The sequence below is a fragment of the Adiantum capillus-veneris genome, chromosome 9 (assembly GCF_014529385.1).
Source record: "Adiantum capillus-veneris isolate H3 chromosome 9, ASM1452938v2, whole genome shotgun sequence".
In the NCBI taxonomy this organism is placed as follows: Eukaryota; Viridiplantae; Streptophyta; class Polypodiopsida; order Polypodiales; family Pteridaceae; genus Adiantum; species Adiantum capillus-veneris.
Window position 1 is genome coordinate 36,475,631 of NC_140939.1, and position 27,213 is coordinate 36,502,843.

A 27,213-nucleotide genomic window follows, 5' to 3' on the forward strand; every position below is an offset into this window, starting at 1 on the left:
TCATAGGGTTTTGCATACTCACCTAGTGAGAAGTCCACGATGTCTATCTTCCGCCGCGGTTTAGCTGCTTGCTTGCTAGACTCGGCCTTCCCTTTCATCTTCTCTTCTCTTTGAGATGCCTCCTTGTGCCTCGCACGATTCACTCCCATAGCATCCACTTCTTCTACCTTTGCTTTTCCTTTGTGATTCTCTCGAGCTGATTCTTCTACCTTCGCCTTTCCTTTAGCCTCTAAGCTAATAACACTCACCGCTTGGTTCACAGCAGGTGGTGGGGGTAGTGGCGGAATGAGAGGTTGGGACGGTGGTTGCGGTTGTATAGGTGGTCGAAGGATTTGGACCGGTGGGATTGGTCCCGGCTGCCTAGGTGGTGGTGGTCTTGCTCTTGGCGGAGAGATCTGATTCTGTCTCCCCCTTCTATTGAAATTCTGCCTCCTTGGGTGTGGGCAGTAGTACATTCCATGGCCATCTTCCCCATAGTTGTAACAATGGTACTCTGGGTTTTGCCTTCCTTGTTCTGGGTTTCTGCTAGATGCATGCCCTTGTTGCACCAGATGCACAGATAAACTCTCTAGTTGGGTGGTGATGTGACTCAGCAAGTCTTGCTGTTCTTCTAATGTCTCCTGTGGTTGGACTCTATGATTGGCTGTTGCAGCCACTGGGGTTGGTCGGTCCAAGCTTGTTTCCTCTGACTCGTTTACTCTTGCTTGCATGCGCAGCTTCTTGTCTTTAAGGCGGTCTACTTCGACTGCCAACTCATATGTTGCAAGAAACCTTCCCTTCGCCTTCTCTCTAAGCAGTGACCATAGACCAACAATGAAACGGTCCTTCTTTAGGAAATTAGGCGCTCCTTCACCTTCCTCCAGTGTGGCAACCCATCTCTCCCATAAGTCCACACACTTTGACTCGTAGGTGGCATACTCCAGCAGACCTCCCTGCTTTAATTCTGTCAGTAGCTGCCATAGCTTCTCCGAGGTTGTGCCTCCACCAAACCTCTTTACAAAAGCAGCCCTTAACACATCCCATGCATTATTGGTAGCCTGGGACAATGCATTATACCAGGACTTGGCCTCTACTTTCATCAGTAGAGGAAAAATTCTAAGTCGTGAAACGTCGTCATCCTTGTTGGAGACGACACAAGCAATGTCGAAATTATCCAAAAAGTCGGTGGTGAGATCCTCTCCCTTCTTTCCACTGAACGTGGGGAAAGAAACACTTGCCATGGTGGTGACACAAACCTCTATTTTTTTCCTTTTCTTTTTTTTTTTAACATCAACAGCAGCGGCTCATAGCGGCTTTTTACAGGGGTGGATGGATAGGTTAAAACAGGATAAAAATAGAGACCTTAAAGGAATGATGGTAATCTAATACGGGGAGAATGATAGGGTTCGGGGAATTGAGGATTTCTCCTAGTACCGCCGGCACACCGAATAGGTAAACGATCGTCTGTTAGTAGAAGACTTTTCTATCTACATAGATATTCACATGCATATGCTGCAAGAATCTGAACGGGAATGTTGTCGGCCCGTTTTCCATCATGCACAGAGGGTGGAATACTTACTTATACTCTTACCGTGCCAATGTTGATGAGTCAGCACATCCACAAGAGGTCGTCGCCTTTCATGGGCTCTACCTTTCCTTCGTTGCTCAGCACGTACGGGGTGATGGCGACACGTCTCACCACTCCCAGCCTCTTGGATAACAGCAATTGTAGGTAATTTACGTAATCGGCATGCTGCATGAATTCTACTCCATTCAGTTGCAGCTCGTCTCCAGCCCACTGGGTTTCTCCCGTGGTAGAGAGCTTCTTCAGGATAAGTTGTACAGGGAGAGGAGGAAGGTCCTCCACTCGCTTCGCAAAACAACGAGAGAAATAACCGAACCACTCTTCTCTAGGACATGGGAATCTTCTTACCACTTCTTCTTCTGGATTGTCGAAGTGGATTGGTAGCACTCGCATGCGTCGTGCAAATCGGTAGGCGACCTTCCGCCGCTTAGCTTCGAATGACTTCTTTGACAAAGTGGGTACAACCCGGCTTTCTGAGCTTGAAGCACTTGCTTGGCCAGATGCTTCTCCCTTTGGGGTCATGTGTTTCCAGACTGGCTTATCTTCTCCTTGCCTTTGGCTCGAGCAGCCCCTTTAGGCCACTTTGGAGATATATCTTCGACTACAACTTCTTTAGGGAAAAGATGTCTCACCGTTTGCTTCCCTTCCTTGATGTGAATGATTTCTTCGCGATGAATGTTGATGTAGATGACTTCAGCCCTTTCACTGCCTTCGTTGCTAGCACTCATTGACCGTGTGCCTTGGTTGACAACAGTGATGGCACTTCACCAATCTCCCACCTGATGCTTTCGACTTATAGTTAGAACGAGCGACACGAGATGGAGAATTTACCTCTTGAATGCTGATGGCACTGCAGCCTGGCAGTAGCACCTCAATGAAGGCGGCTAGTGCCTCCTTCGTCTCCTCTCTTCCGTCCTCCAGTTAGAAAATTCCTTCAACCACTCATCCATGGTTGGTAGTGGGCGTCACTTTCAGCATTGTAAACTGAAGGGTTTTAGAAAATCCCTCCTCCATGGGGGCACCAAATGACGGACGCAAAGCGGACCCCGAACCCCAACGGCCTCTAAAACGACGGGGGCCGAATGACGCGCCTTGAGCCTGCCACGTTAAAGTGAACAGGGGGCACCACCTAGCTTTGAGCGGCTAGGACACAAAACCACGATGATATGAACACCGCAAACTTACACACCGAGAGAGAGAGAGAGAGAGAGAGAGAGAGAGAGAGAGAGAGAGAGAGAGAGAGAGAGAGAGAGAGAGAGAGAGAATATTTGCAAATGATGAAAAACCCTCGGGGGTGTGAGGGTGAATTATTTTTGCAATATTTACAAAGTGGCATGCCGTGGTGGTAGAGAGGTAGGGAGAGGAGGTGGTGCAACCTACTTGGTGCGTTCTCTAAGACGGCTCAATGATTGTGAATACTTACTACCAAGAGCATGCAGACGTGTGTGCATTGACCATTGGAGTCGAGAGATGGATGTGGTTCCCTTCGCATGGTGCAATTCCCAAGGAAAACCCAACACACAAGCCCCCTCCCCGTGATGGTGATAGTGTCAATCCTTCCCACTACACTCTACCAAATGCTTGGCTCCTCATGAATTGCCCCCCCCGATAATGACCTCTCAGTGCCAATTTATAGGTGTTGGCTGCTTGGATTATGTAAATCCCAGTGTGGTTAGGTTAAGCTTAATCGTGGAGACAAAGCAAGTGGTGGGCCCGATGTGGTTGACCCTTGCTTTGTTTTGGGAGGTTATTAAAAGATGGGAATCTCTAGGTGGGCCTTTGTGACCATCACCTAGAGAGAGGATATTTACAAAAAAATAGAAATTTACAATGGCTCGGGTGAAAACTGAAGATAATGATGAAAATAACCTATAAATTACTGGGATGGCGTCGTGGTTGCGTGTTGCCGGCAAATGGTGTGCTGCCGGTGCGTCGATGTCGAGCGTACTTCTTTTTGGAGTCGGCCGGGGCATGCCTTCGGTGCATTTTCTCTTTTTGTTGTTGGTGGCGCGTGCTTTGGATCCTTCTTCTTTATTCGTCGATGTCGTAATCATTTTTCCTTCGTTGTATTTGTGGTACGGTGCGTATATGTGTGTGTGTGTGTGTGTGTGTGTGTGTGTGTGTGTGTGTGTATGTATTCGTGCATGAGGACGGGTGTGTGTGTGTTTTGTATAGGTATGTGTGTGCGCAAAAACGTGCGTGGGAAGGGGGCTTTAAATATATATACAATATATATATATATATATATATATATATATATATGTTTTTTTTTTTAATGGTTGACGACCGACGGTCTATCAAATTACGCAGGGAGGATGGGTGGATGAGGGGTAGATTGGGAGAGCGTGAGTGTGTGTGCGGTGTGTATGTGTGTGTCTGCGGTGCGTGAGCGCCCAATGGGGGAGAGAGCAGCCCTACGGACTGAGCGCACAGCGCTGAAGGGGAGAGAGGGGAGGGGGGGGGGGTAATTGTGTGTGTGTGTGTGTGTGTGTGTGTGTGTGTGTGGTGTGAGAGAGAGAGAGAGTGGTCCTATTACTGCTGTCCGTGAGAAGGAGAGAGAGAGAGAGAGAGAGAGAGAGAGAGAGAGAGAGAAGATTCCTCATGCGTGGCCTGAGTGCCTGAGTAGGAGAGGGAGGGTGGTCCACGGACTGAGCTGAGAGAGAGAGATCTTGAGGGAGAGGGAGGGGTGAGGCTTTGGATAAGAGAGAGAGAGAGAGAGAGAGAGAGAGAGAGTGAGGGGTGAGGTGTGGAGTGGGGTAGGGGAGATGTGTGGGTGAGAGAGAGAGGGGGGGGGGGGGGGGGGGGGGGGGGGGGCATGGGGGAGGGGGGGGGGGGGGTGGGGGAGGGGGGGGGGGGGGGGGGGAATGAGGCCGAGGGGAGGGGAATGAGGCCGAGAGGAGGGTGATGCGAGCGGGTGGGGAAGAGGGAGGAGGGGTTGGGGAGGGAATATTAGCGGACCAGGGGGGGGGGGGGGGGGTGATGAGAGTGGGTGGGGGGAATGTAAGGGTGGGGGGGGGATTGTACAGGGTAAGTATAAGAATGCGGAGAGCGGAGGGGGGGGGGGGGGGGGGGGGGGGGGGGGGTTTCCATGCGGCTCACATGCACGAGAGAGGGGTCGGGGGGTTTTTTCTTCAAAGCTTCCGCCTGGCCGGGGGGGGGGGGGGGGGGGTACTGAGAGTGGGGAGGGGGGAAAATAAGTTTTTTTTTTCTTTTTTTTCTTTGATTTTGAAAGTCAGCTATCAGTAGCTTATAGTTTTCTTTACTTTATTCCTCCTTTTAGGAATTCATAATTTTCCACCTAACCCTATGAGTCCAACGCTTATATAATCCTGGCCTATCCATTCACACTTGGAGGGATATGACCCATGCCTATGGTGTTCCACACTACACACGCCGTGGTATAGATAAGACTTTACGAGTTTGAGATCAACAAAAACTCAACTTGATCTTTGCACTAAAAGGACGTGGTGCTTAAGTGTCACCCATACAATAATCAATGGAAGAATCTTGATGTTGTCCATTAGAGTCGATGGAAACATATCTGAGTAGATCCTTCTATCATAAGAACAATCCCTGATGGATAACAAACAGATGGCTCTTAGCCATTCTAAAATAGATGCCTCGTATCCCTTTGAAAACAGATGGTTGTTAGCCCTTTGCCTTTCTTAAAAAACCATAACGACGTAGAAGATGTTAGTAAAAACATGTTTGATTTCATTATTCCTTCAAAAATAATAAAAAGAAAGAGAAAGAGAGAGGATGTTGGGATGAGGAAAATACAGTGGTATGTGCCCCTTGTGTATGTTTCTCTTCCTATGTTGCCTATCATGTAGCTTATCCTATAAGAGTACAATAGTCTTCTTGTACAATGCTCTCTCATAGAGATGCAACCCAAATAAGCCAAATCTTGACTTAATTATGGCACTTTTCCCATGAATTAAGTTCATTTGATTAATCATTTTAAACCTTAAATATCTTAGTGTGTCCATGATAGAGTCGTTAGCGAAAGCGTAAGCAATGATTGAGGGGAATGAATTCCACTTGACTAGCTTTCCATGCATGCCACACAAAAAATTAAAGCGGGAACCCTTGGCTACAACAATGTCCTCAAGAGGTTGAGTCGATAATCAAAGTGCCTTGTACAATTGGTACTGACAAGGATACATCACAATTTTGACGTTGTCATACGGTTAATGTGAGCTTATATCCCTACCTTGCCAAAATCCCAAATCTGGGTTCCATTGCCCTTGATTCCAAATCAATGGGCAATACATGGACACGAGGTGTAAGCCTTTCTTCTCAAGAATTTTGCCAAAGCACTTTGCTTTGCTAAAATCTAGCTCATAACCATGTATGCTGATAAAGTGAGAGCTATCATGATATTTGTCTTTTGTTGTACTCACACTCGCACTCGGGCTCGTTGCTAGAGCCTCCTCTCTTGAAAGCTTCGATGCAAGATGCCTAAAATTGAAGCCTGAATTGGCATAATTAGTTTTTCAAAATAATCAATAAGATGAAACCGATATATGCATAGCCAACGGACATTCGTGCTACAAAATAAGCTTCCTAAGCCATTCACAGCTCTGCTGTTACAAAATCAAACCATGCTTGCTTATATAGAGATGCTGCAATAATTGTGTATCGATTAAGGAACATCGTAATGGGTTGACATCCTTGCTGTAACTTAACAGAAGCCGTCGTTTAAAGAAGTGATTTACTATTTCTATTATAATCCCCATTAATGTTGTATTGGAAAAATACTGGGTGCAAAACTAGGTACTAATACATATGTCATAAAATCTAATACCTACCTATCCCAAATGATTTTCTCATATTGAGCTGATCATTAAATATGGGAAGATAAAAGGGAACAAGAGTTAGGATATGGATATGTGCTACTAGATCTATTCTTAGCAGGGACCAAGAGGGGAGATAAGCTTATCTCAATAAGGGTCCAAATGGAGAGAGGTCTACCAAGGAGCAATGTACACTTAAGGGATCTTTAAAATACCTTAGGATAAGCTTCAATAAAGCCTCCAAAGGTTAGTGTTCAAAGTCCTTAGGCTTAGGACCTTTAGGTAAGACTTTGGCCAACATGAGGTGCTTGAGCCAAATCCTACAAAGGAGAGGGCCAGCCCTACATCTAGGAGCATGAGAGAGATCAACACACACACACACACACACACACTCACTCCAAGAGTCACTCTTCCACATGAGGCATAAAGGACACATGTCAGGCCCCTAGCCAAGTTGCCCCCAATTAAGCTTGAATCCTATTAGATGGCCTATAGACAGGACCAATGAGAATTAAGCTTAATTGAATTTAACTTAAACATTATGAAAAATCCCATAAAGAGGACCAATAAAGATTACAACTCCCTTTATTCCTATTGAACAGACAGCAGTCTATCAAGCGGTCCAATAAGAATTGACCAAACCATGTACAAGCTTAATTCCTATTGGCGATTTGACCTAGAGAGCCAATAAGAATTTAGCTTCAATTAATTAATAAATTAAGCTCTCTCTCAAAGGGGGAAAGAAGGACACTTGTCTAAATGCTACACCCCTTGCTTGATTTGATCTAGGTATCCCTTTGGCTAGCCCCAGGCTTGAGCCAATGAGCTTCAAGCTTGTGTTTTCAAGCTAGGTCAACTTCTCTCTCAACACACTTGTAGCTCACAAGCCCCAACACATTCCTACACACTTGTATGCAATGAAAATCAAGTCTCCATCTCAAGGGAGAGCAATGGATAAGCCTACACTAACAACTCTTGACCATGGAATGCAAATCCAAGCAAGGGAGAAGCTCCAAGAATGCTCACTTTCCTCTCCATCTACGTTACTATGCTAAGCTATGCTCTAAGAGTGATGATGTGTGAGGAGAATACTTATTTCTCGTATGCTACATCTTCTTGCTCTTCACTTCCCTCATCTCTCAACCTTTGAAGGTGTTTGAGGTCTTGGGATTGAGGCCGGGGACAAGTTCTTGTCTATTGCAAGCAAGTTAATTGTTTCTTTTGGCATAATAATGGTGCATGAAGCTTTCCATCTTCATGGCATCAAAAAGGTCTTAAAGAACACAAAGATTGTATTGTACCAAGTTTCTCTTTATGGGAGAACATACAATACAAGATCCTTTTGGAGGAGGGACTGGCTCCAAGTAAATCCGGTCCTCAATTGTTGTCAATTTCTCTATTTCTCTCTCTTTTACAAGTATTGTTCATGCCAAGCCAACTAGGTGTATTGTTTGTTTTGCTACCTTCAATCAAGCACTCTCTCTATTTTCATTAGGAATTATCTTAATGAAATGCTCACTACTGTCATTTTAATTCTGCTATAATCAATGTTATTAGCCTAATTTTGTTACAACATATGCTAACATACATCAATGCAAAGCTCTGTATACTAAGTTTTTTCTCATAGCTCTATGGATGCAAGGTAGACTCAGCCACAATGAGGGTGATTGCTAAAAGAGGCATCAAGTAGGGAAAGTTAGCACAAAAATAAGGCAGTTGATATAGGGCATGTGCACCATGGAAAGCAGAAAGAATTAAAATAATATCAGTTGATCGTAACTCTGGCAAAAACTCACAAAATGAAGTATACATGTTCAATTTAGGGTCTAGGAAATAAACCTAGATGAATGTAGCAATATGCCTAGTCTTCTCTTGACCATGTGTTTAAGCAAAAAACTAGCTGGAAAACTAGGGATTGTGTCAAAATTGAACTAGAGTTATTTAACTTTCTTAGTTGATTCCAAGATGTTTGTATTGAGGACATCCCTAGTGAGCTACCCCCAAAACGAGGGGATGACGACCATGCAATTGAACTTCTTCCAGGAAGCTCTCCGCCTAATAAACCTCCTTATAGAATTTCTCAAGATCAACAAGAGGAGGTTATGTGGCAAGTGCATGAGTTAGTTGAGAAATGCATGGTTAGGCCTAGCTCTTAGGCCTAGCTCATCTCCATTTTGTTCACCCGTGTTATTAGTGCAAAATAAAGACAACACATATCGTATGTGTGTCGACTATAGAGCACTAAATAGGATCACTATCAAGAATAGGTTTCCCGTTCCATAGGTAGAAGACCTATTTGATAAGCTACAAGGGTCGACCTACTTTAGTAGGATTGACCTAAAAAGTGGCTACCATAGTTGATCAAGACATTGTAAAGACCGCATTTTTCATTACGTTTGGTCTTTACGAGTACATCGTCATGCCTTTTGGCTTGACCAATGCACCAGCTACCTTCAATCGAATGATGGAGAAGCTATTCAAGCCTCACCGCAGCTTCATTGGTCGATGATATTATCATCTACTCCAACTCTTTGGACGAACACAAGCGACAACACCAGGTAATTTTTCAAGTTCTAAGAGAGAATAGGCTTTTCATAATCGAAAGAAAAGTTAATTTTTATTGCAAGAAATTCAGTATTTAGGTCACATTATCTCTCAAGATGGTATCCAAATGGATCCATCAAAGCTGGAGGTATTAAAAGGATGGCCTATTCCAAAGAATTTGCATGAACTAAGAATCTGTATAGGTATGTGTGCATACTATAGACGCTTTATAGAAAAAAAATTCACTAATAGCAGGACCATTGCATGACCTAACTAAAAACAATATTAAGTTTACATGGTCTGCAAAAGAGAACAATGCTTTCAAAAAGCTCAAGGGGAAGCTCATCTCTCAACCTATGCTTACACTGTCAGACCTCTCAAAGCCATTTGAGGTCCAATGCGACGCTTGTGGTGATTGCCTTGGAGCTGTTTTGCTCCAAGAAGGGCACGTCGTCGCCTATGAGAGTCGAAGGCTCGACCCTATTGAGCAAGCTCTATGCATATATGAAAGGAACTCTTTAATTGCAGTTCTACATGCCTTAGACTCGTGGAAGCACTATTTATTGGGGACTCCTTTCATTCTACGAATGGATCACCAAAGTCTTAAGTACTTCATGACGCAGACCAAGCTCTCCGACAAACAAATGAGGTGGGCAAATTTCCTCTCACAATTTTACTTTCATATTTCTCACATTGTTGGCAAGCATAATCTTGTAGCCGATGCACTCTCTAGACGACCGGAGAGTGAATGCGGTATCAATAGCTACTCACAATGATCTATCTATTATGATAGATGAGTATGCTAATGATCCCGATTTCAAAGATATGATTTCAGCCCTTGCACTAGGGAAGAAAGAGGAACCATTTACCCTACAAGATGGTTATCTTCTCTATGGCAATAAGCTATGCGTTACTAGCTCACTACGTGAGAAAGTGATGTATGAGTCTCATGCTCCTCCTTATGCGGGGCATAGAGGGATTCAAGCTACCCTAAGAGGGATAGACACCTACTTCTATTGGCCTACCATGAAAGCGAACATACAAGAGTATGTCTCAAATTGCGTGGTTTGCCAAAAGATCTTCGTTGCAGATGAGTATAGCCAAGACCTACAAGAATCTTTCCAAAAGATTAAGGATGCTATCTCTATCTCACAGCAAAGGCAAAAGGCTGCTGCTAATAAGCACAGAAGAGATCAAGCCTTTTAAAAAATTGATTGGGTCTTGCTTAAGTTTCTCAAGGCTCGATTAAGGCACACGACGGGCAAGAATCCTATGGGACAGCAGAAGTACTATGCTAAGCTAGCAAAAAGGTACTATGGTCCCTTCCATATTCTTAGGCCTATCAATGAGATGGCCTATCAACTCAAGTTTCCCGACCATTGGCTCATACACAATGCTTTTCATGTGAGCCTCTTGAAGCCTTACAAAGGTGATCCACCCCATAAAGCAACCATTGAAGACCCACCGGAGATTGAGGACCAAGAAGAGGTGCTACAGCCTGAGTCCATTCTCCACATGAAGACAAGGTATTGAGAGGCGGTAAGATTATCCGACGTTATCTTATTAAGTTTAAGAACTATCCTTAAGAAGATGTTAGATGGATGCAAGGCATACAGTTAAAGGATAATCTAAACCTTGTCAATGCTTACAATGCTTCCCTAGAGTAAGCAAATGTAAAAATGTTTAAATGAAAAAAGTTTTTGTCTTATAAGACTCTCTTTTTCTTTATTGTGCACAAATGTTAAGAAGTATGCATGCTTAGTATCAAGTTTGCGTAGACGAAGTCTCCCAAACACCAAGTAGAGCTTGTCACTCTACTATGGAAGGTTGATAGGACTAATGTGCAGACATGCTTGCGATAGCTTAGGCTCTCAAGCACCAAATGGATTAGTCGTCCATTCTGGAACGGTGTCGTAGGGTAAAATAGGGATCCTCTACCTGCTAGAAAAAGGACTAACGACTAGGCTTTATCATCTCTACCGCATAGTCGAGAGAGGTAATGTCATAATAACTAATATCTAATTCTCCTAAATGATTTTCTCATGTTAAACTGATCATTTAATATGGGAAAGTACCAGGGGAGAATATTGGTAAGGCTAGTAGACTGGTCACAGTAGGGATCCAAAGGAGGGAAAATAGGGATCCAAAGAGGGACCATCTACAGAAGAGCGATGTGCATCAATGGGCTTCAAAGACCCTAAGGTTCAACCCATTAAGACTTCCAAAAAGCTTAGGTTCCAAAATTCAAATGAAATGTTCAATGGTCAATCCTTAGGGAAATTGGATGCTTTGGGAAGACCACAAAGTCTTCCCACATCCCTAGATGGGAGGGGGCGAGCGCCGAGCCCTAAAGATAGGTGAAGAGAGAGAAAAGGTAAGAGAACACACACACACACACACACACACACACACACACACACACACACACACACACACACACACACACACACACACACACTCAAGGCTTCCTTTACACAAAGGACATATTAGACACATGTGAGGTTCCTAGCCCAATTGCCCCCAATTCCCATTTAAATCCTATTGGATGGCCATAAAGGTGGACCAACGAGAATAAAGCTAGAGTAAATTTAGTCTAATTAATTTAAAAACACTTGATGAAAGACACACACAGGCTCCCTTTACACAAAGGGAATAGGGGACACATGTTAGCTCCCTAGCCCAGTTGCCCCCAAGGTGCATTCAAATCCTATTGGATGGTCATAGAGGTGGACCAATGAGAATTAGGCTAGAGTAAGTTCAATTTAATTCATTTTAAAACACTTGATAAAAGAACCAATAGGAATTAAGCTCTGTAGAAGACTATTGGGCAATCTCCCAAGGGGTCCAATGAGCATTCAGTAGCCCAATGGCTTGCCTGATTCCTATTGGCCAAAAGAAAAAGGGATCCAATGAGAGTTTAATTGCATTAATTAACTACCTAAATCTCTCACAAAAGGGGAAAGAGGGACACATGTCAAAAGGATATCACTTATGCTTATCAGTTATCATTGGCTAAGCTTTGCAGGGTCCACTGGGGTGCCAGCATGAGTAAAATCCAAGAGGGGTCGACCAAGAGAGAGAGGGGGCTGATTTTGGCAAGGCATTATCACACACACACACACACTCACACAATCTCATGTTTGAAGCAAGAAGACTCTCTCTCCATCTCAAGCTTTAATGGAAAGCTCATCATCTCTTCCAAGCTTGTGAGAAGGGAGGCCTACACCAACAACTCTTGGCTTTGCGATGAAAATCCAACCAAGAGCCAAGCTTCAATGTATGCTCATCTCCTCTACCATGCTACTTACTAAGCTATGCTAAGATTTTATGAGTGATTATGTGAGGAGATATGCTTATTTCTCGTAAGAATACTCTTTCTTCCTCTCAATCTACTTTTGTACCCCGCTAGCTCCCACCATCTTTGAAGGTGTGTGAGGTCTTGGGTCTGAGACTGTGAGGGAATTGATGTTGTGTTTTATAAGTATGTGCATGGTTCTTGAAGCTTCCATCTTCATTGCACCAGCAAGTTATTGAAGGAACACAAAGTATTATATTGTAAAATGTCTCTTTTGATGGGGGAAACCTATAATACAAAGCCTTTTGGAGGGGGGACCGGCTCCATGTAAATCCGGTCCTCAACTGTTGTCAATAGCTTAATTTCTCTCTCTTTTGAAGTATTGTTCAAGCCTATCTAACAAGGTGTTATGCTTTTTGTTGCTCTCTCCATCCAAGCACTCTTGCTATGCTCATTAGGAATCTTTTCTAATGAAATGGTCATATGTTTATGCTATTTTCCGCTACACACAAGTTACTAGGCCATTAAATGTTACACAATGCATGCTCATCTCCTCTACCATGCTAATTACTAAGCTATGCTAAGCTATTAAGAGTGATTATGTGAGGAGAAGTACTTCTTTCTCGTAAGAATACTTCTTCTTCCTCTAGATCTACTCTCATACCCCGCTAGCTTTCACCATCTTCGAAGGTGTGTGAGGTCTTGGGTCTGAGACCATGAGGGAATTGATGTTGTGTTTTTCAAGTGTAATCTTGGTGCTTGAAGCTTCCATCTTCATTGCACTAGCAAGTTATTGAAGGAACACAAAGTATTGTATTGTAAAATGTCTCCCTTGATGGGGGAAACCTATAATACAAAGCCTTTTGTAGGGGGGACTAGCTCCATGTACATCCGGTCCTCAACTGTTGTCAAAGGCTTCATTTCTCTCTCTTTTTGAAGTATTGTTCATGCCTACTTCTAACGAGGTGTTAGGCTTTTGTTGCTCTCTCTCCAACCAAGCACTCTTGCTATGCTCATCAGGAATCTATTCTTAATGAAATACTCACTATGTCTATGTTAATTTTCGCTACACATAAGTTACTACCCGATTAAATGTTACATTTTCGGTCCTTTGTTTACATGGACGATGAAGATCGCCCCAAAAAGCCCGCCCAACTCCCCCTCCCTTGATCCCAACGCTTGAGCTTCTTTTAAGACCCCGTGTCGAATACAGTTGAGGATTCTAGAGTACTAATTCAATTAAATTTGAACAAAAAATCAAGATGGATCAACTCATGGCTATTTTTATATTTGATTGAAAAGAGTGTAAAACAGCCTTTGTAGACTATGCTGAAGCATTATGCCCACGAAAAGCCAGCAAGGAGAGAAAGGTAAATGTTTTGATTTCTCGTGGTTACTTTGTTTTAGTTTCTTGTGATTACATTCCTTTTAAGTACTTCTTGGACCATCTCTAAGGTTCTAGATTATGTAAATAAATTATTTTGAAAAAAAAATCAAGATGGATCAACTCATTGCTATTTTTATATTTGACTAACGGTATTTCTTAAGCTATATATCTTTGTATCTAGATAGTTGTAAGTAAGGTGAAAGAGGTTCTTATGGATAATGATGTTCTTGAAGAAGAATCCAAGGCAAGTAGATATTTTAGAACCTTTTTCTCAACTTAATATAGTACCAATGTATTGGCTATAGTTACGCAAAACACACTCACATAGCTTCTTTTGGTTATTCCTCAATTTGGGTCTAGTAAAAGTTTATTTGAAATGCTATTGATTGGAAGCATTTGTATGCATTTGATTAAACTTAATAGCTTGAAAATACACACAATTTAGGCCTCATGAGCTCTACAATGGTTCAAATCCTCTACATGTTGAATTCAAGTGATCTAGCTGAATACAATTATTGTGGTTTGCATTAACTTAACTTCACCTGAAGAAGCATCCTAAACTAAACTTGCGAACTCTGACATGACATTCCTAAAACTCTGAGATAGGGGATGACAGAAGAAGAGAAGGGAACCCAAATACTACCTTGTTTTTTTCTAGCTAGATATGCCATAAAAATGGAGGCATGTTATTTTGACAAAGATGAACCCTAGAGATTACATAGGATTTACATGGCCTTGTTTGCCCTCTTAAGGAAGTTTGTTCATCCTCATTGTTCAATTTCTAGCTCCTCTTTGCCACCTTTGTCTTGATACATGATTGTCAAAGTTCACGATGTGGAAGCGATGAACCAAGGAGAGAAGCATGAGAGAGAGAGAGAGAGAGAGAGAGAGAGAGCGAGAGAGCGTTTACTAAATCTTACAATGGGGGCTAGGCGTGCTTATATACTCACCTTAGCAAATTGCTTTACCCAAGATTTGAAAAATAAGTAAAATAAATACCTAAAGCCAAAGTAAACATTGGGATCACATTGGGCTATTCACTTGAGATGCTATAAACTTTAACACCCTCTTTGCAACTCATAGTGGACATAAATGGTGAGACCTTGTCATAGACATAACTAGTGTAGTCAAGTCCTTGTCAGAACAATCTTTGGTAGATCCTGTAATCAACATGTTCCGAGAGACTACATCTCGGATAGAAAGCTCATAATGTGTGGCAACTTGCCACCCATGCCAATCCCTTACTTTTGATCATGAAAGCCCGTGAGCTTCACAAAGCAGCCATGTTCCATGACACGTGAAACCTTACCTCGGTAAACATTGAATACCTTACATTCATGTTGTTGATGCCCTTTTGAAGAGCTAAAATTTCTATCATCCATGTGAACCAAGGCATTTCCAAGCACAATGTCTTTTTCAACAACCCCTGACTAGAAATCAATGCACTCCAAGAGACGACATTCTGGAGAAGCAGCTCTTGAAGCAAGTTTTGTGCTTTCTAAAGTACACCACATTTGGCATACATGTCCACCAAGTCAGTGCCAAGCACAACGTTTTTCTTAAACAACCCGTGACTAACAATATCGCCATGAATATTTTGGCTAATATCAGCGTCTCGCGTAGTGTCACATGCCTTCAAAATGCAAGCATAGGTGATTGCATTTGGAGAGATGTCCTCTCTTCTCATCCATTGAAAACAACCCTGAGCTTCTTGGTCTTACCCTTGTCCTGTTGCACATATCTTGCAATCAACATGTTCCAAGAGACGACTTTTTGGACAAAAAGCTCGTCAACGACATGCTAGTGAATTATATAGCCCCAACATCGAAACTTTGAGAAGCGAGGTAGAGTAGGTCAGATTTGAAAAGCAAGACAAGAGGAGGATATGACTCCCAAAAGCCTCAAAGTCAACGATGATGATTTAAAATGTCTATTAGATTTATGCATGGAGGCTGAGCAACAGCTGATGATTTTTTAAAGAGAAAATTACCAAAATACCCCTCTAATTTGTGGAAATTCCCAAAATACCCCCCATATTTAGTAAAAAATTCGGGAAATGCCCTTCAAAATTTCCAAAACTCCCAAAACACCCTTGGAGAGGAGAGTAAGCAACTTCAAAGACAATTCTTTTTGTAACTATTTGTTAAAACTAGAATTTGAGGTGGTTATGTAGGCTTTGACGATGAATTGTTTCGTTATTTGAAGAGAAAATGCAATTTCTTTCCTAGCTAACTCATGAAAAAATGTGAGTTCAGCAGTAAAAGGAATAAACTCTAAAAAATCCAGAGCAATCCACCCAAAATAGACGAAGGGTGAAAAATTGAGTCTGTGAAATGCGCAGGTTAGCAGACGTGGCTATGGCGACCATGAATGGAGGTCTTGCAATTGTTGACACTGGTGGCGCAGGAGACTCATAAGCGTAGAGGGCATAGCAGGGTGACGATGGTTTGAAGGAGGTACTTTTCAAGAGAGAGAGAGAGAGAGAGAGAGAGAGAGAGAGAGAGAGATGTGCTGTATTGTAGGATCGATTCAGTACTGGCGCAATGTAGTGGAACCTCAAGCTTTCGAAGTCGTGCCTTTTGCAAGCTGTGCATTATCTCTGTCTCGCACAAAGCAGCTGCCATTGATCTTGCATGCCACTCCTTGCTATCGCAGCCGTTTTCCCTGCCCAAGCTGGTTGTTGCCTTTCAAGGCATTGCAGGCGGGCCGTTTGAAACAATAAAGATGCATTCTCCTGGAAGCTGCCTGCAGAGGCTAAAATCTATGCATAGATTTTGTATTCCTCCAAAGTTGATGAGATCAGTCTTGGCCATAGTCATAAGGGATTGCCATGCAAGGGTTTATGAATACCTTAAGGTATGTTTTTAGTTATTATTTTTGATTGAGTAAATATATAGTCGTAAATTCAATAAAAGTGGGGAGCTCAAGCTACAGGAAGCTCAACAGTGTAGCTTAGTGATGCATTCTTGTGTTACTTATCTCTCTTTTTTGTATTTGTACATTTGCTTTTACCTGGTGAGTGCTAGCAAATTAATGGCTGAGTTATCCTCGCCCAAGTGTCATAGACGTGAGTAGTGATGACGTAGCCGTAGGTCAAGCTATGTGTGAAAAAGGTCTCGTTAGATAGTTTCCTACGACGCTGAAAATCCTCTTCTTCTTCTTCTTCTTCACTTCATGTTTGGACTGAAGAAGAAGGTAACATAATGAGGATTGCACGAAAATAATGTTCATAGTGACTATTTACAACCAACAGTGTGTTTCTCTTTGGAAAGGACATGGTGTCTCACATCATTCAATGTGGTGGCTCTCTCTCTCTCTCTCTCTCTCTCTCTCTCTCTCTCTCTCTTTGTGCAAGGCCAACATGACTTAGGTGCATGTGGGTGAGAGCAATGACACAAGCTCATTAACGGGGATTTGGAGCTTGGAAGAGTGTCAATGGGGGAGCAGTAGTAGGTTCCACCGACAAGCAGCATAATGTAAGGTCGTCATGGTCTACGTAACACGCGCAGGTGGAGATGCTGAAGATGAGGAACACTTGGAAGCTGATGAGGGAGCTTTGCAGCAACAAGCTACAAGAAGACCTGCACTCTTGACTCATCGGAGTCTTAGTTCTTGCTTTCGTTTAAGTTTTTGTTGCTTTCCACATCTTTTGTGAAGTTGACTTCTCTGAGTTAGCGCTATCAATACGGTTTAGGGTACTGTGTGCCCGATTCAAAATTTCCATCTTTGTTTGCACGATTCAGTAAGATGGGTGCTCTCATTGCCACAACAAAAAGGTTTATCTTCAAAATACGTCATAACGTGACAACGCTCTTTGACCTGCTGCATCTCCCTACATGCAAGGTTGTCAAGGAATCTAACTGTGGACCTTTTCTATTATCTACAGTTTTTGTATGCCCCGCAAGCATCAGCATCAGCAGCATCAAGCTCCTGTTTCCCTTAGTCCCCCAAAGCACAAGTATGCAGCTTGTGAGCAACTTATTTGTCTCATTGTAGGGGCACTAGCTTGTTATTAAATGTACCTCATGGTTGAAAGCTAGATTTCTGGAGCTGCACTTGGCCTGGTGGGTCACGTTGAATTTCACAAGTACTTGGTTTGATTAATGCTTACATTGATAGTTTCAGTAACTTAGATTTTGCATGTATGTCCATGTAATGAATTGTTTGAGATTTACTATAGCTCTTTCATGTCCGGTCAGAAACACATGCTCGAAGGAAGTAGGCTTGCTCTCAATTGAACACGTGTGCATGTTTTATGACAGGCATCTTAAAGTAGACTGAGGTAGTCATGGAGGGGTTGCTGCCAATGATCAAGTGAGTCGAAGTTCTTTGTAGAGTTATGCATCATTTAGCTTCTTTTGCAAAGGCCATGCTTTCAATTGCTGAGAATTAGCTTAGTTTGCAAAGGTCATACTTTCAATTGCTGAGAAGAGCTATCCTTTGGGGTAAGTGAGATAGATAACAGTGCTGTAGACAGTGAAGACCAGATAAATCAAAAGCTGGACCTGGATATGGATCGTAGAGCAGACAAGACAAAGACTTCAGCAGGCAGAGTGTTTGAGATGCTTGGTCTCACAGCTCCAGTCCAAGGCCCATGCAATTCTTTAGTTGTTGATACAGCAGGGCATTCAATTCTTTGGTTGTTGATATAGCATGCACTGGCTGGTTGTAGCAAAGTTGAGTCAACATCATTCTTACTTTGTAAATTTAGGGAATTCTCTATGTAGCAATTTGCACCACTCTTTATATAGAGAAAAATGACTATATGGATGTTAAATCACTATTCCCTAGTTAAAACTTTTACTAGATATGTGTATCCAAACTAGCGAAAATACCTAGTGATTTTTTAAATTTTTATTTTTTTTGCGGTATTAATTAATTATCGAACGTGTGCGCAACTTCTGGAGTAAATTACATTCCTCTAGTTTTGCAAAGATAAGTAAACAATTGAAAGACTCAAAACACGAAAACTGAGAGCAGGAGTGCCTAGAGAGAAAACATGGGACTACATAGAAGTTTGGTAAATTCCCATGAATTCTCCCTCGGCCTCCTCTAACAGCTTACACTTCTCTTATTCAGCTCCACCTGTATGCACTCGACAACATGGCTTGATATCATGCAGGCATTAATTGGCCATTGAGCAACTATCTTCACCTCCTCTTTTGCTGGCTTTTCTCTACCTTACCCCCGCTTGTCTCCTTGCAAAACTCACACACCCCGATGGCAAACAATTGACCGGAAGTCTCCATACAATTGAAAGAAACCACAATGGAGAGAAGCACTACAAGCCCACAAAAGAGAGAGAGAGAAAGAGAGAAAGAGAGTCAGGAGTAGGGTGCAAAGGTCACCTCTCCTCCCTTGCCCCCCAAGCGGTCGGCCTTGGTGCCCTCATTCACGACAACCCTACGCTCTTATGTAGAGGTTGCATGCCTTTTCATGGCCCCATTGTCTAGCTTTGTGGTTTCACGGCAACCTTGTTGATCATGGCAGCATATCCTCCAATTATTTGTGGCTGTAGCGTTTCCATGTGTGTCTGAGAGAGAGAGAGAGAGAGCCTTCCACCTTCCTTGGCACACAATGCCCTCCTCTCCATAGAGCTACAGTCGTTCGTCCTCGAGAGCTGTGGCCTAGCGTTCGCCAAAGAGAGAAAACGAGATAGTGTTGGTGCACACTGCCTTTGTCGTCCCCAGCTTCTCTTATCACTTCTCGTGCTTATGGCAAAGCCCAGCTCATGACTTCCTCTCCCGGCCTTGCTCCCTGCGCCTTTATTTTTGTTGCCCACAACGAGGAAATCACCCTGAATGGGATTGCCTGAACGCCTCTATCACAAGAAGATAATTCCCACACTGCGACTTACCTCAACATCGTGAGCTTCTGCGAGGAGGCACCGCATACTTAGCTAGATACGATTGGAGGAAGGGGACCACTGGGCCCGTGGCATTGCCTGAACGCCTCTATCACAAGAAGATAATTCCCACATTGTGACTTACCTCAACATCGTGAGCTTCTGCGAGCGACGCACCGCAGACCTAGCTAAGCACGATTGGAGGCAGTGGCGGGGCCGGTGGTCCCCTGCTTCCAATCGTACCTAGCTAGGTCTGAGGTGCCTCTCCAGCATAAGCTCATGATGTTATGCATTGTATGAAAAGCACCGAAAAAGACTCCGTCATAAGCTCATGATGTTATGCATTGTATGAAAAGCACCGAAAAAGACTCCGTTTTCTTACATGACAAAATCTCTAAATCTTCTTGTGTATATAAAGCAATCACTGATTTTTCTCAATTCTGAAAATAAGTAGATCGAAACCATATTTTTAGCCAGAAATCGTTGAAAAAACTGGGCCTACCTTCGCATGTGAACCGTTGAGATTTTCACTTGCTTTTAATTTAAAAATGGGTCTTGTTGTCAATTAAAATAGTTCTGGACATCGTGCTTCGTTTAATGCCAATGTGTGACCTTTCACTTTGCTTAAAAGGTCCTTCAATGGGCCTTCATTTCATGGCTGTTTAAAGACTCCCAGCTAGTCTCTCAGTTTGACCACTACGAGGACCAGGCTGGCCGTCAGGCCATTAGGAAGGGGAGCCCGGGAAGAGAGAGAGAGAGAGAGAGAGAGAGAGAGAGAGAGAGATTTAGGGGAAGGAGCTGCAATGGCCATGGCGGAGCTACGTACTGCAGCTGATCTCCTCTCCAAAGAGGCTGTGCTCTTGCAATACGTAGAAGTTGAACATGCTGCTGCTGCTGATTATGAAGATGGGGAGGAAATCCAAATCTCGACCCCCAGCAGCTTGGATGAGAAAGCAAAAGAACAACTGGTGACAAGCAGGATTGTGAAGTTGGTCTTTGTCCATCCCTTGGCTGTTTGGGGGCAGGGTGAGCGCCGCCTCCGGGAGGCAGTGGCAGCATGCAACTTAGCTGATGATGATGCGGTGGAGGCTGCAGGATTAGTGGACTCATTCATCAAACTAGTTGAAGGTTTTCGGAGAGATGCTGATGATTCCCTTGTTTCATTGGTTTTCCAACGTGTTATATTCCGCAACAGCGAAGATAAAGATGATGATGAGAGTGAAGAAGATGCGGATGATGATGAGATTCCCAGACATGAAGAAGATGAGGATGATGATGAGATTTTCAGACATGAGGAAGATGAGAGGAGTGGTGAAGAAGATGAGAAGAGTAGGCCGTGGCGGCAACACTTTGTAGAAATGTATGTAAATTTGTATGTGGCAATGGCAGTGCAGAGAGGGATCACTCCCGTGATGGCTGAAACAATAATGGCACGCATCCTGCCGGCCCTTGATGCTTGCCACAGCCTGGCCATGGCACAAGCGCTGGACTTGCTGCTTTCCTCTCCAGTGCTGGAGGAGCTTTGGCTGATTGACTATCACTGGTCCTATTCGGGCTTTGTCTCTTGTACATCAAGCATCAATTTTTTTCAAAGGGCACTCTCAATGTCATCTAGACGTTGTACTGGATTACGCACACTGCGCATGGTCCAAGCTCAAGTTTCTATAGACGACCTTAGGTCAGGCGTAGGACGGTTTCCGGAGCCGTTCTTGAGGGATCTGTGTGCAGCCCTGTCGGAATCCCACTTGCGGACACTGCATTTGGATAGTGAATTTTTTCTGGGCAAAGAGGAGGAGGAGATTTTGAGCAGGGTGATTGAGAGTCCTGGATGCAACTTGGAGATCCTGCACATCAGGTTCGCCTCTGATGTGGATGTGGAGCTGGAGAGGCTCAGCACTGCCCTGATGCACCCAAATTGCAAGATCTGGTGCTTGGGGCTCAGCGATCTTTCCCGAAGACAATCCCAAGTGTTTGGAGATCATGCTCTGAGAAATGAGAAGAACCGTCTGCGCATGCTTCGTCTTTTTAATTCTAGATTCATTCCATGGGAAGCAATGGGAAGCCCCACCTGCTGCAAGCAGCTGGAGGCCCTTGTAATTGCTGGCGATAGGTATTTTGGCTTCACTGTTGACGCTGATGGGTTGCCAGGGCTGCTCCGAGCAGCAAGCTCCAAGGTTCGGTATCTTAAAATAGAGCCAATTGGCCTGTCCATGGAGTCTGTAGAGGCACTCCAGCATAGCAAAGTTACCCATCTCAACGCGAAATACGTCAACGCGTCCTCTCTTGCTAATTTTCTAGGGAGTGCACATTGTCAACTTGAGAGCTTTGAGTGCGAGCAGGAGTTGAAAGGCAGTGATGCAGAATTGTTGATCACTGCCTTGCAGAAGAACTACCAGAGCCGGCTCAGGTCCCTGCGACTAACTACTGGACGTTTCAATGACCGGGCACTGAATGTGGCCCAAAGGTGCGAGCACATTGTCCAGCGGAACGCCTTGTTCCTTGCCAGCACTCAGCCACCCTTCGTAGCGGCTACTTCAGCAAAGCTTTTCATCTGCGGCCACAGCGGGGTCGGTAAGACCACCATGGCAAGAAACTTCAACCGCAGATTCACGCTTCCAGCCGCCTTCCAGAGGCACTCCACCACGCAGGGCATTGCCATGCAGGGAGTCTTGGACTACAACGGAAAGCAGGCGGTAATCTGTGACATCGCTGGCCAAGAGGAGTTCCATGCTTTCCACCATTATTTTGTCAAGGGCAGCGAGACCAACCTCTTCTTGGTCGTCTGCAAAGTCTTACCTGACGCAGGTGACAACTCCAACATGGAGCAGGATGTCAGGTACTGGTTACGATTCATTTCTTCCCACAAGATCTTGGCTTCAAAAAGGAAGCCTAAAGTCTTCATTGCCCTTAACTACCATGGTTCGAATGGACACTTGAACAGGACGTGTGTAGAACACATCAACGACCTTGCAGGCCAATACACAAACCTACTTGACATCCATAAGGATGGAGGTGGCAACATGTGCTTTGAAGTGGTAGCACTACAAGTAGCTAGTTTGAAGCAGATCAAGCATGCAGTGGGGGTTGCCTTGGAAGATGTCCTGGCAAATCATCCACTAGTCCCTTCCTTGTGCAAAAAGGTTCGAGATTCAATCAGATTAGACAAAAGCAATAACGGATTATGGCGCTTCCATGAGCGCAACCCTCAGAAGAAAAGGGTCGTAACCATAGAGGAGCTCACAGAGACGGTGCTATTAGGTAATGATGACAACAAAGCTGCAAGGATTAGTGCTGTGAAGTTCACAATGGCGTGTATGCACGACATGGGGGAGTCCCTCTACTTTGGTGTGGACTACAAGAATGATTCGATTTTGGTCAACAGTGCAACTTTGGACATGCAATGGTTTGTGCAAGAGTTGGTAGGTATCTTTATACAGGTTTGCAGAGATGACGATTGGTCGTGGAATAAACGAAAGCACAAACAACAGCAAATCCAGAGGCAACAAGATGACTACAAAGTAAGTATGATCCGTATTGTGCCCATGATTGAGAAGATGTGTTCTCCGAATCAAGTCAGCTATGTGCTAACGGCATTGCACAAAATGGGGGTGTTGCTACCGTTTGATGACAATTGGAATGGTGCTTGGTCAAGAACACACCCAAAACAAGTTATAGTACCCGCGTTACTGCAGAATGAGTTCTCTGGAACTGACTGGGGATCTGACGGATACATTTACTGGGGAAGGAGAATGACGTGCAAAGATCAAGTATGCACATTGCTACCATCAGGTATGATTTTTATTTCATCTCTTAATTAGTTGAGACCAATGTTGCCAGCTGATATCAAAGCACGCATAATGGCTTAAAGAGGTTTCAAAACATAAAAAACTTTCAAGTGTGCTTTTATGTTTCTACAGCTTATAATGCAGCTAATTGATGAAAGTTTGCAGGTGTGTTCAACGTGATTCAGGTGAGCCTCAAACAGTTGTGCAAGAACCCAAGCTTTAAACTTGGAAAGGGCTGGGTATGCTTCGAGGAGAATAGTGTTTGTGTCGTTGTCAGAGTTGGAGGCGACACAAACCATTGGGTTGATAGGCAATGGGTGGATATTATGGTGATGACGCTTGAGGAAAGCAAGAAGTGCTTGCTTGCCGAAGAGATGGTGAACAAGATTAAAAACTATGTGGCTGAAGAATGTCAATCATCTCTCAAACTTGTTGAGTACGTTCTCAACCCCACATACATCAAGTCCAGAGTGCAGGAGAACATTATACAAGATGTAGCAACAACTGCTGTGCCATTGGAAGTGATCTACAAAGAGGCATTGGAGAAAGGTTTGGGCTACAGTCATACATGGGACATGCACATAAGGAATGAAGTGTCTGAGCTTCTTATGCCCGGAGAATTGCAAGGCCATGTGAGGAATTGGGAGAGAAGCATTAGTAGCAATTACAACGAAGCAGTAGTCTCGATTTATAGCACCGCAAAAGTAGAGTCATGGGAGGACTTTTTTCAAGGACACAACAATCTAGCTTCAACAACAATCAATCCAGAGCTCATGAAGATTCTTATGTACATGATTCACCAACTCCAAAGTATTGATCATCAACTGGTAGGCATCGCGGCTGGCATCAATGACTTGAAAGCTATTGCAAGGCACACACAAGAAGCTATGGATTTATATGGACAAAAAGTTTTAGCTCATTGTTCAAAGATGTTGGACAAGCTTAATGTTTCTTGCCCTCGGTACCCATACTTCACTAATATGAACAACAAGATAGCAAAACACTACTTGGTAGTGGCAACACAAGTGAAGTTGTACTATTGTTGTGAGTCTTCAAAAGGCATTCATCAAATGGATGGTAGAGATGGGCTTGTGCTAGAGCTAGCACATGGTTGGTTTACAAAGTATTCTCATATTATAATTCCTGCACTCACAGGGATTTATTTCACAATGAAAATCACAGGGAAGGCATTGGGTGCTGGAGACTTATTTGATTTTACATTAGACTTCTTCAAGGACAAGATCACAGATACATTGAATTCTGTTCTCACACCTAAGCTTGCATGTAATGCGAAACAACCCAACGAGTTTGAGATCAATGAAATCTTTGCAATGGTGGAGAAAAAAAGGGAAGGAGAAAGGATTGAACATTTTATGTTGAGGACATTTGGCTTGAAGCTCAAGAAACAAGCTTGGCTATGTGAGAGATGTTTTAGTCAATGCTAACTTTAAAAAAAAAAACCCCTTGTATTGAATAACATATTCCTTACAAACATGTATGCTCATTATGAGGATACATGTGTATGCTTTAAAGTGGTGGAAATTATGCGAACATGCCTACCTAGAGGGAGCAATGTCATAACATATGCAAAGGTTGCTCCTTGAATGTTTGATTAAGCATAGCAATTTTATGTGTGACTTAAGTTTTGAAGAGTTAATTTCCTATTTCAAAGTTCAGCAATAGGCTTCTTTGCTTAATCAATTCATGATTATGGAAATTGAAGAGTGGTGATACATCTAATTCAATCAAGGTCTATTGTGTGCTTCCTCATTTGTTGGTGCTCTTTCTCTATGTTGATGTTCTCTTAATTAGAGTACTTATCCTCTCAACCATGCACTTTGCAGATCTTTCTTGTACATGCTATATGTATTAGTCGAGTTGAGTTCCATCCTCTCTCTCTCTCTCTCTCTCTCTCTCTCTCTCTCAAAACTTTTAACAAAGTTGCGAAGCAGATGAGCAACCAAAAGCATGAAATGGCAAAGAGCATTTATGCTCATTACAAGAATATTTGTGTGTTAGAGATAATCAACGCCTGCAGGTAGTTAGAATCAAGAAGCAAGATTCGATAAGCACAACGGATATTGCGGGTGAGGATAAAAGGAAGCTGATACTCGAATGTAGGGGATTTTTTCTTTTGGGTGTGTACGTAGTTGGTTGCCTCGAGCACCAGTGTAATTGGTAGACTAATTTGTAATCCATGGTCTGGTTCACGTCTTTATCTTGCACATAGTTATTTCTTATGAATGTGAATGAGCGTGTGAGGTGTATGTTTCCAGTTGTACATCTATCGAAATATTTTGCTGTATGTTTTTGGTTCTAGCATAATTATGGACTATAGCCAGAGTTGACTAACCCTATCATTCAATGATAGTTAGGGGTAGGAGTATGCTCGAGGTGTAACATTGGCGATCATACTGGGGAAGCTTTGAGAAAGGAGTATCACCACGGAGGACAACATAGATGAGAGAGCAAGTCCAAGTAATGCACAATAAAAAAGAAAAGCGGCTAGACCAAGGAAAAAAACAGAAATTATAGAATCCGATAGGGTAATGTATGATCAGGAAGGTTACTTTGAATACAAAGTAAGAGAGAAAAACGTTGAACCATAACTAGAGCGGCAAGTAGATGAACAACAATCAGAGGGGCAACAAGATGCTCGAGAAGGAAATGTGGCTCGACAGACGGCTAAAGACCTCAAGCTGAAAATGCCTGAATATAAAGGGAAGAAAGAACGAGACCCATACTTATATATCCATGATTTTGAGAGTAGGATAAATCTCAAAGAACTACCCAAATCAGACAGGAGAGTATGCTTTCCACAAACACTGAGAGGGACAACCCAAACACGGTACTTCAACTACCCACCAAAATAATTACCAACATAGAAATCCATGTCCAAGTCATTTTCTCAACGATTCAAAGAAGAAAGATCCAAGGAAGAGTGCTCGGCCAGCTAGGAAAGATCAAACAAAAGAAGACCATCATTATGCAATTGGTGAAAGAGATCAAGGACCTGGCTAGATAACTATCTTCACCATTAGGGCACAAAAGTCTCAGTGCCTAGTTCCTCAACGAAACCTCATTAAAAGGGGATTAAAAATATATGAACTAGTTTAAGCCGTGTCGAAACTTTAAGAATTGTTAGAAAAAAAGGTTTAAAAACAGCTAACGAATTAAAAAGATTGGAATCTGGGATAACCAAGTTCCGGTTGAGCTAGTAGAATGCAAATCAAGAAGCATTGGAAGCCACTGGATACTAGCAACTTTGGATGGGGGTGTTGGCATGAACATCATGTCAAAAAGGGTTCAACAACACCTTGGCATAAAATGTAAACCAACTCCATTCATGATAAGGTTGGCAGACCAACCCATATCAAAACCCCTAGGAATAGTGGAGAATGTGCCAATTGGGGTGGCTAATCTAAAGCTTGAAACCTCATTCTTGATATTGAAAGTGGGGGACACATATGACATATTCTTAAAGACCATGGCTCAAAGCGGCAAGAGAAATACATAACTAGGGCATTGTCATAGATCATTACTGATAAAAATGAACAGCAAAAAGTTTACTGTGTCAACATTATCCACTAGTGTTCCAAAGAGCATCAGGCTAGGTGATTAATTCATCTCAAAAACCCAGGAGCTGTGGAAACAACTGGAGGTCAGTGGTCATGGTTACTTTAGATTTAAACTAGTGACTGTTGATCTCAAGTTGGTAGCACAATAGGGGATGTTCCCAGCACACTTCAGGCATGACGAATAGGACAGGAAGCAAGTGCTAAATGAGGTCAACCATGAGGTGACTTGGGACAAGGTGGGGGAAATAAAGGTGGGGACTAACAAAAAGACGATAGTATGAGTGAACAAACAACTACCAAATCATTTTAAAAGAGCACTCTCAATACCCTTCATGGATTTTAAGGATGTGATTGCTTGGGATCACACTGAAGTGAAGGGCATTGATCCAAGGGCTTTTCAACACAAGATTCCACTCAAC

General features: G+C 43.2%; 1 protein-coding gene and 1 long non-coding RNA gene across 3 annotated transcripts; both read left to right on the top strand.

Moving 5' to 3' along the window:
* Positions 1–15,889: 15,889 nt before the first annotated feature.
* LOC147450350 (uncharacterized) lies at positions 15,890–19,429 on the top strand. Its single transcript, XR_015189107.1, has 3 exons — positions 15,890–16,042; positions 16,109–16,442; positions 17,849–19,429. It is a non-coding gene; the product is annotated as an uncharacterized LOC147450350 (long non-coding RNA).
* Positions 19,430–19,516: 87 nt separating this feature from the next.
* Positions 19,517–24,928, top strand: LOC147450351 (uncharacterized). 2 transcript variants are annotated; one of them, XM_086519591.1, is made up of 3 exons: positions 19,517–22,267; positions 22,373–23,220; positions 23,382–24,928. In XM_086519591.1, exons 1-3 carry the CDS (start codon positions 20,235–20,237, stop codon positions 24,659–24,661), a joined length of 4,161 nt encoding a protein of 1,386 aa, XP_086375717.1. In that variant the 5' UTR covers positions 19,517–20,234; the 3' UTR covers positions 24,662–24,928. The 2 variants fall into 2 exon arrangements, with proteins under 2 accessions (XP_086375717.1, XP_086375716.1); XM_086519590.1 differs by having other exon boundaries at positions 19,523–23,220; positions 23,382–24,925.
* Positions 24,929–27,213: the final 2,285 nt, after the last annotated feature.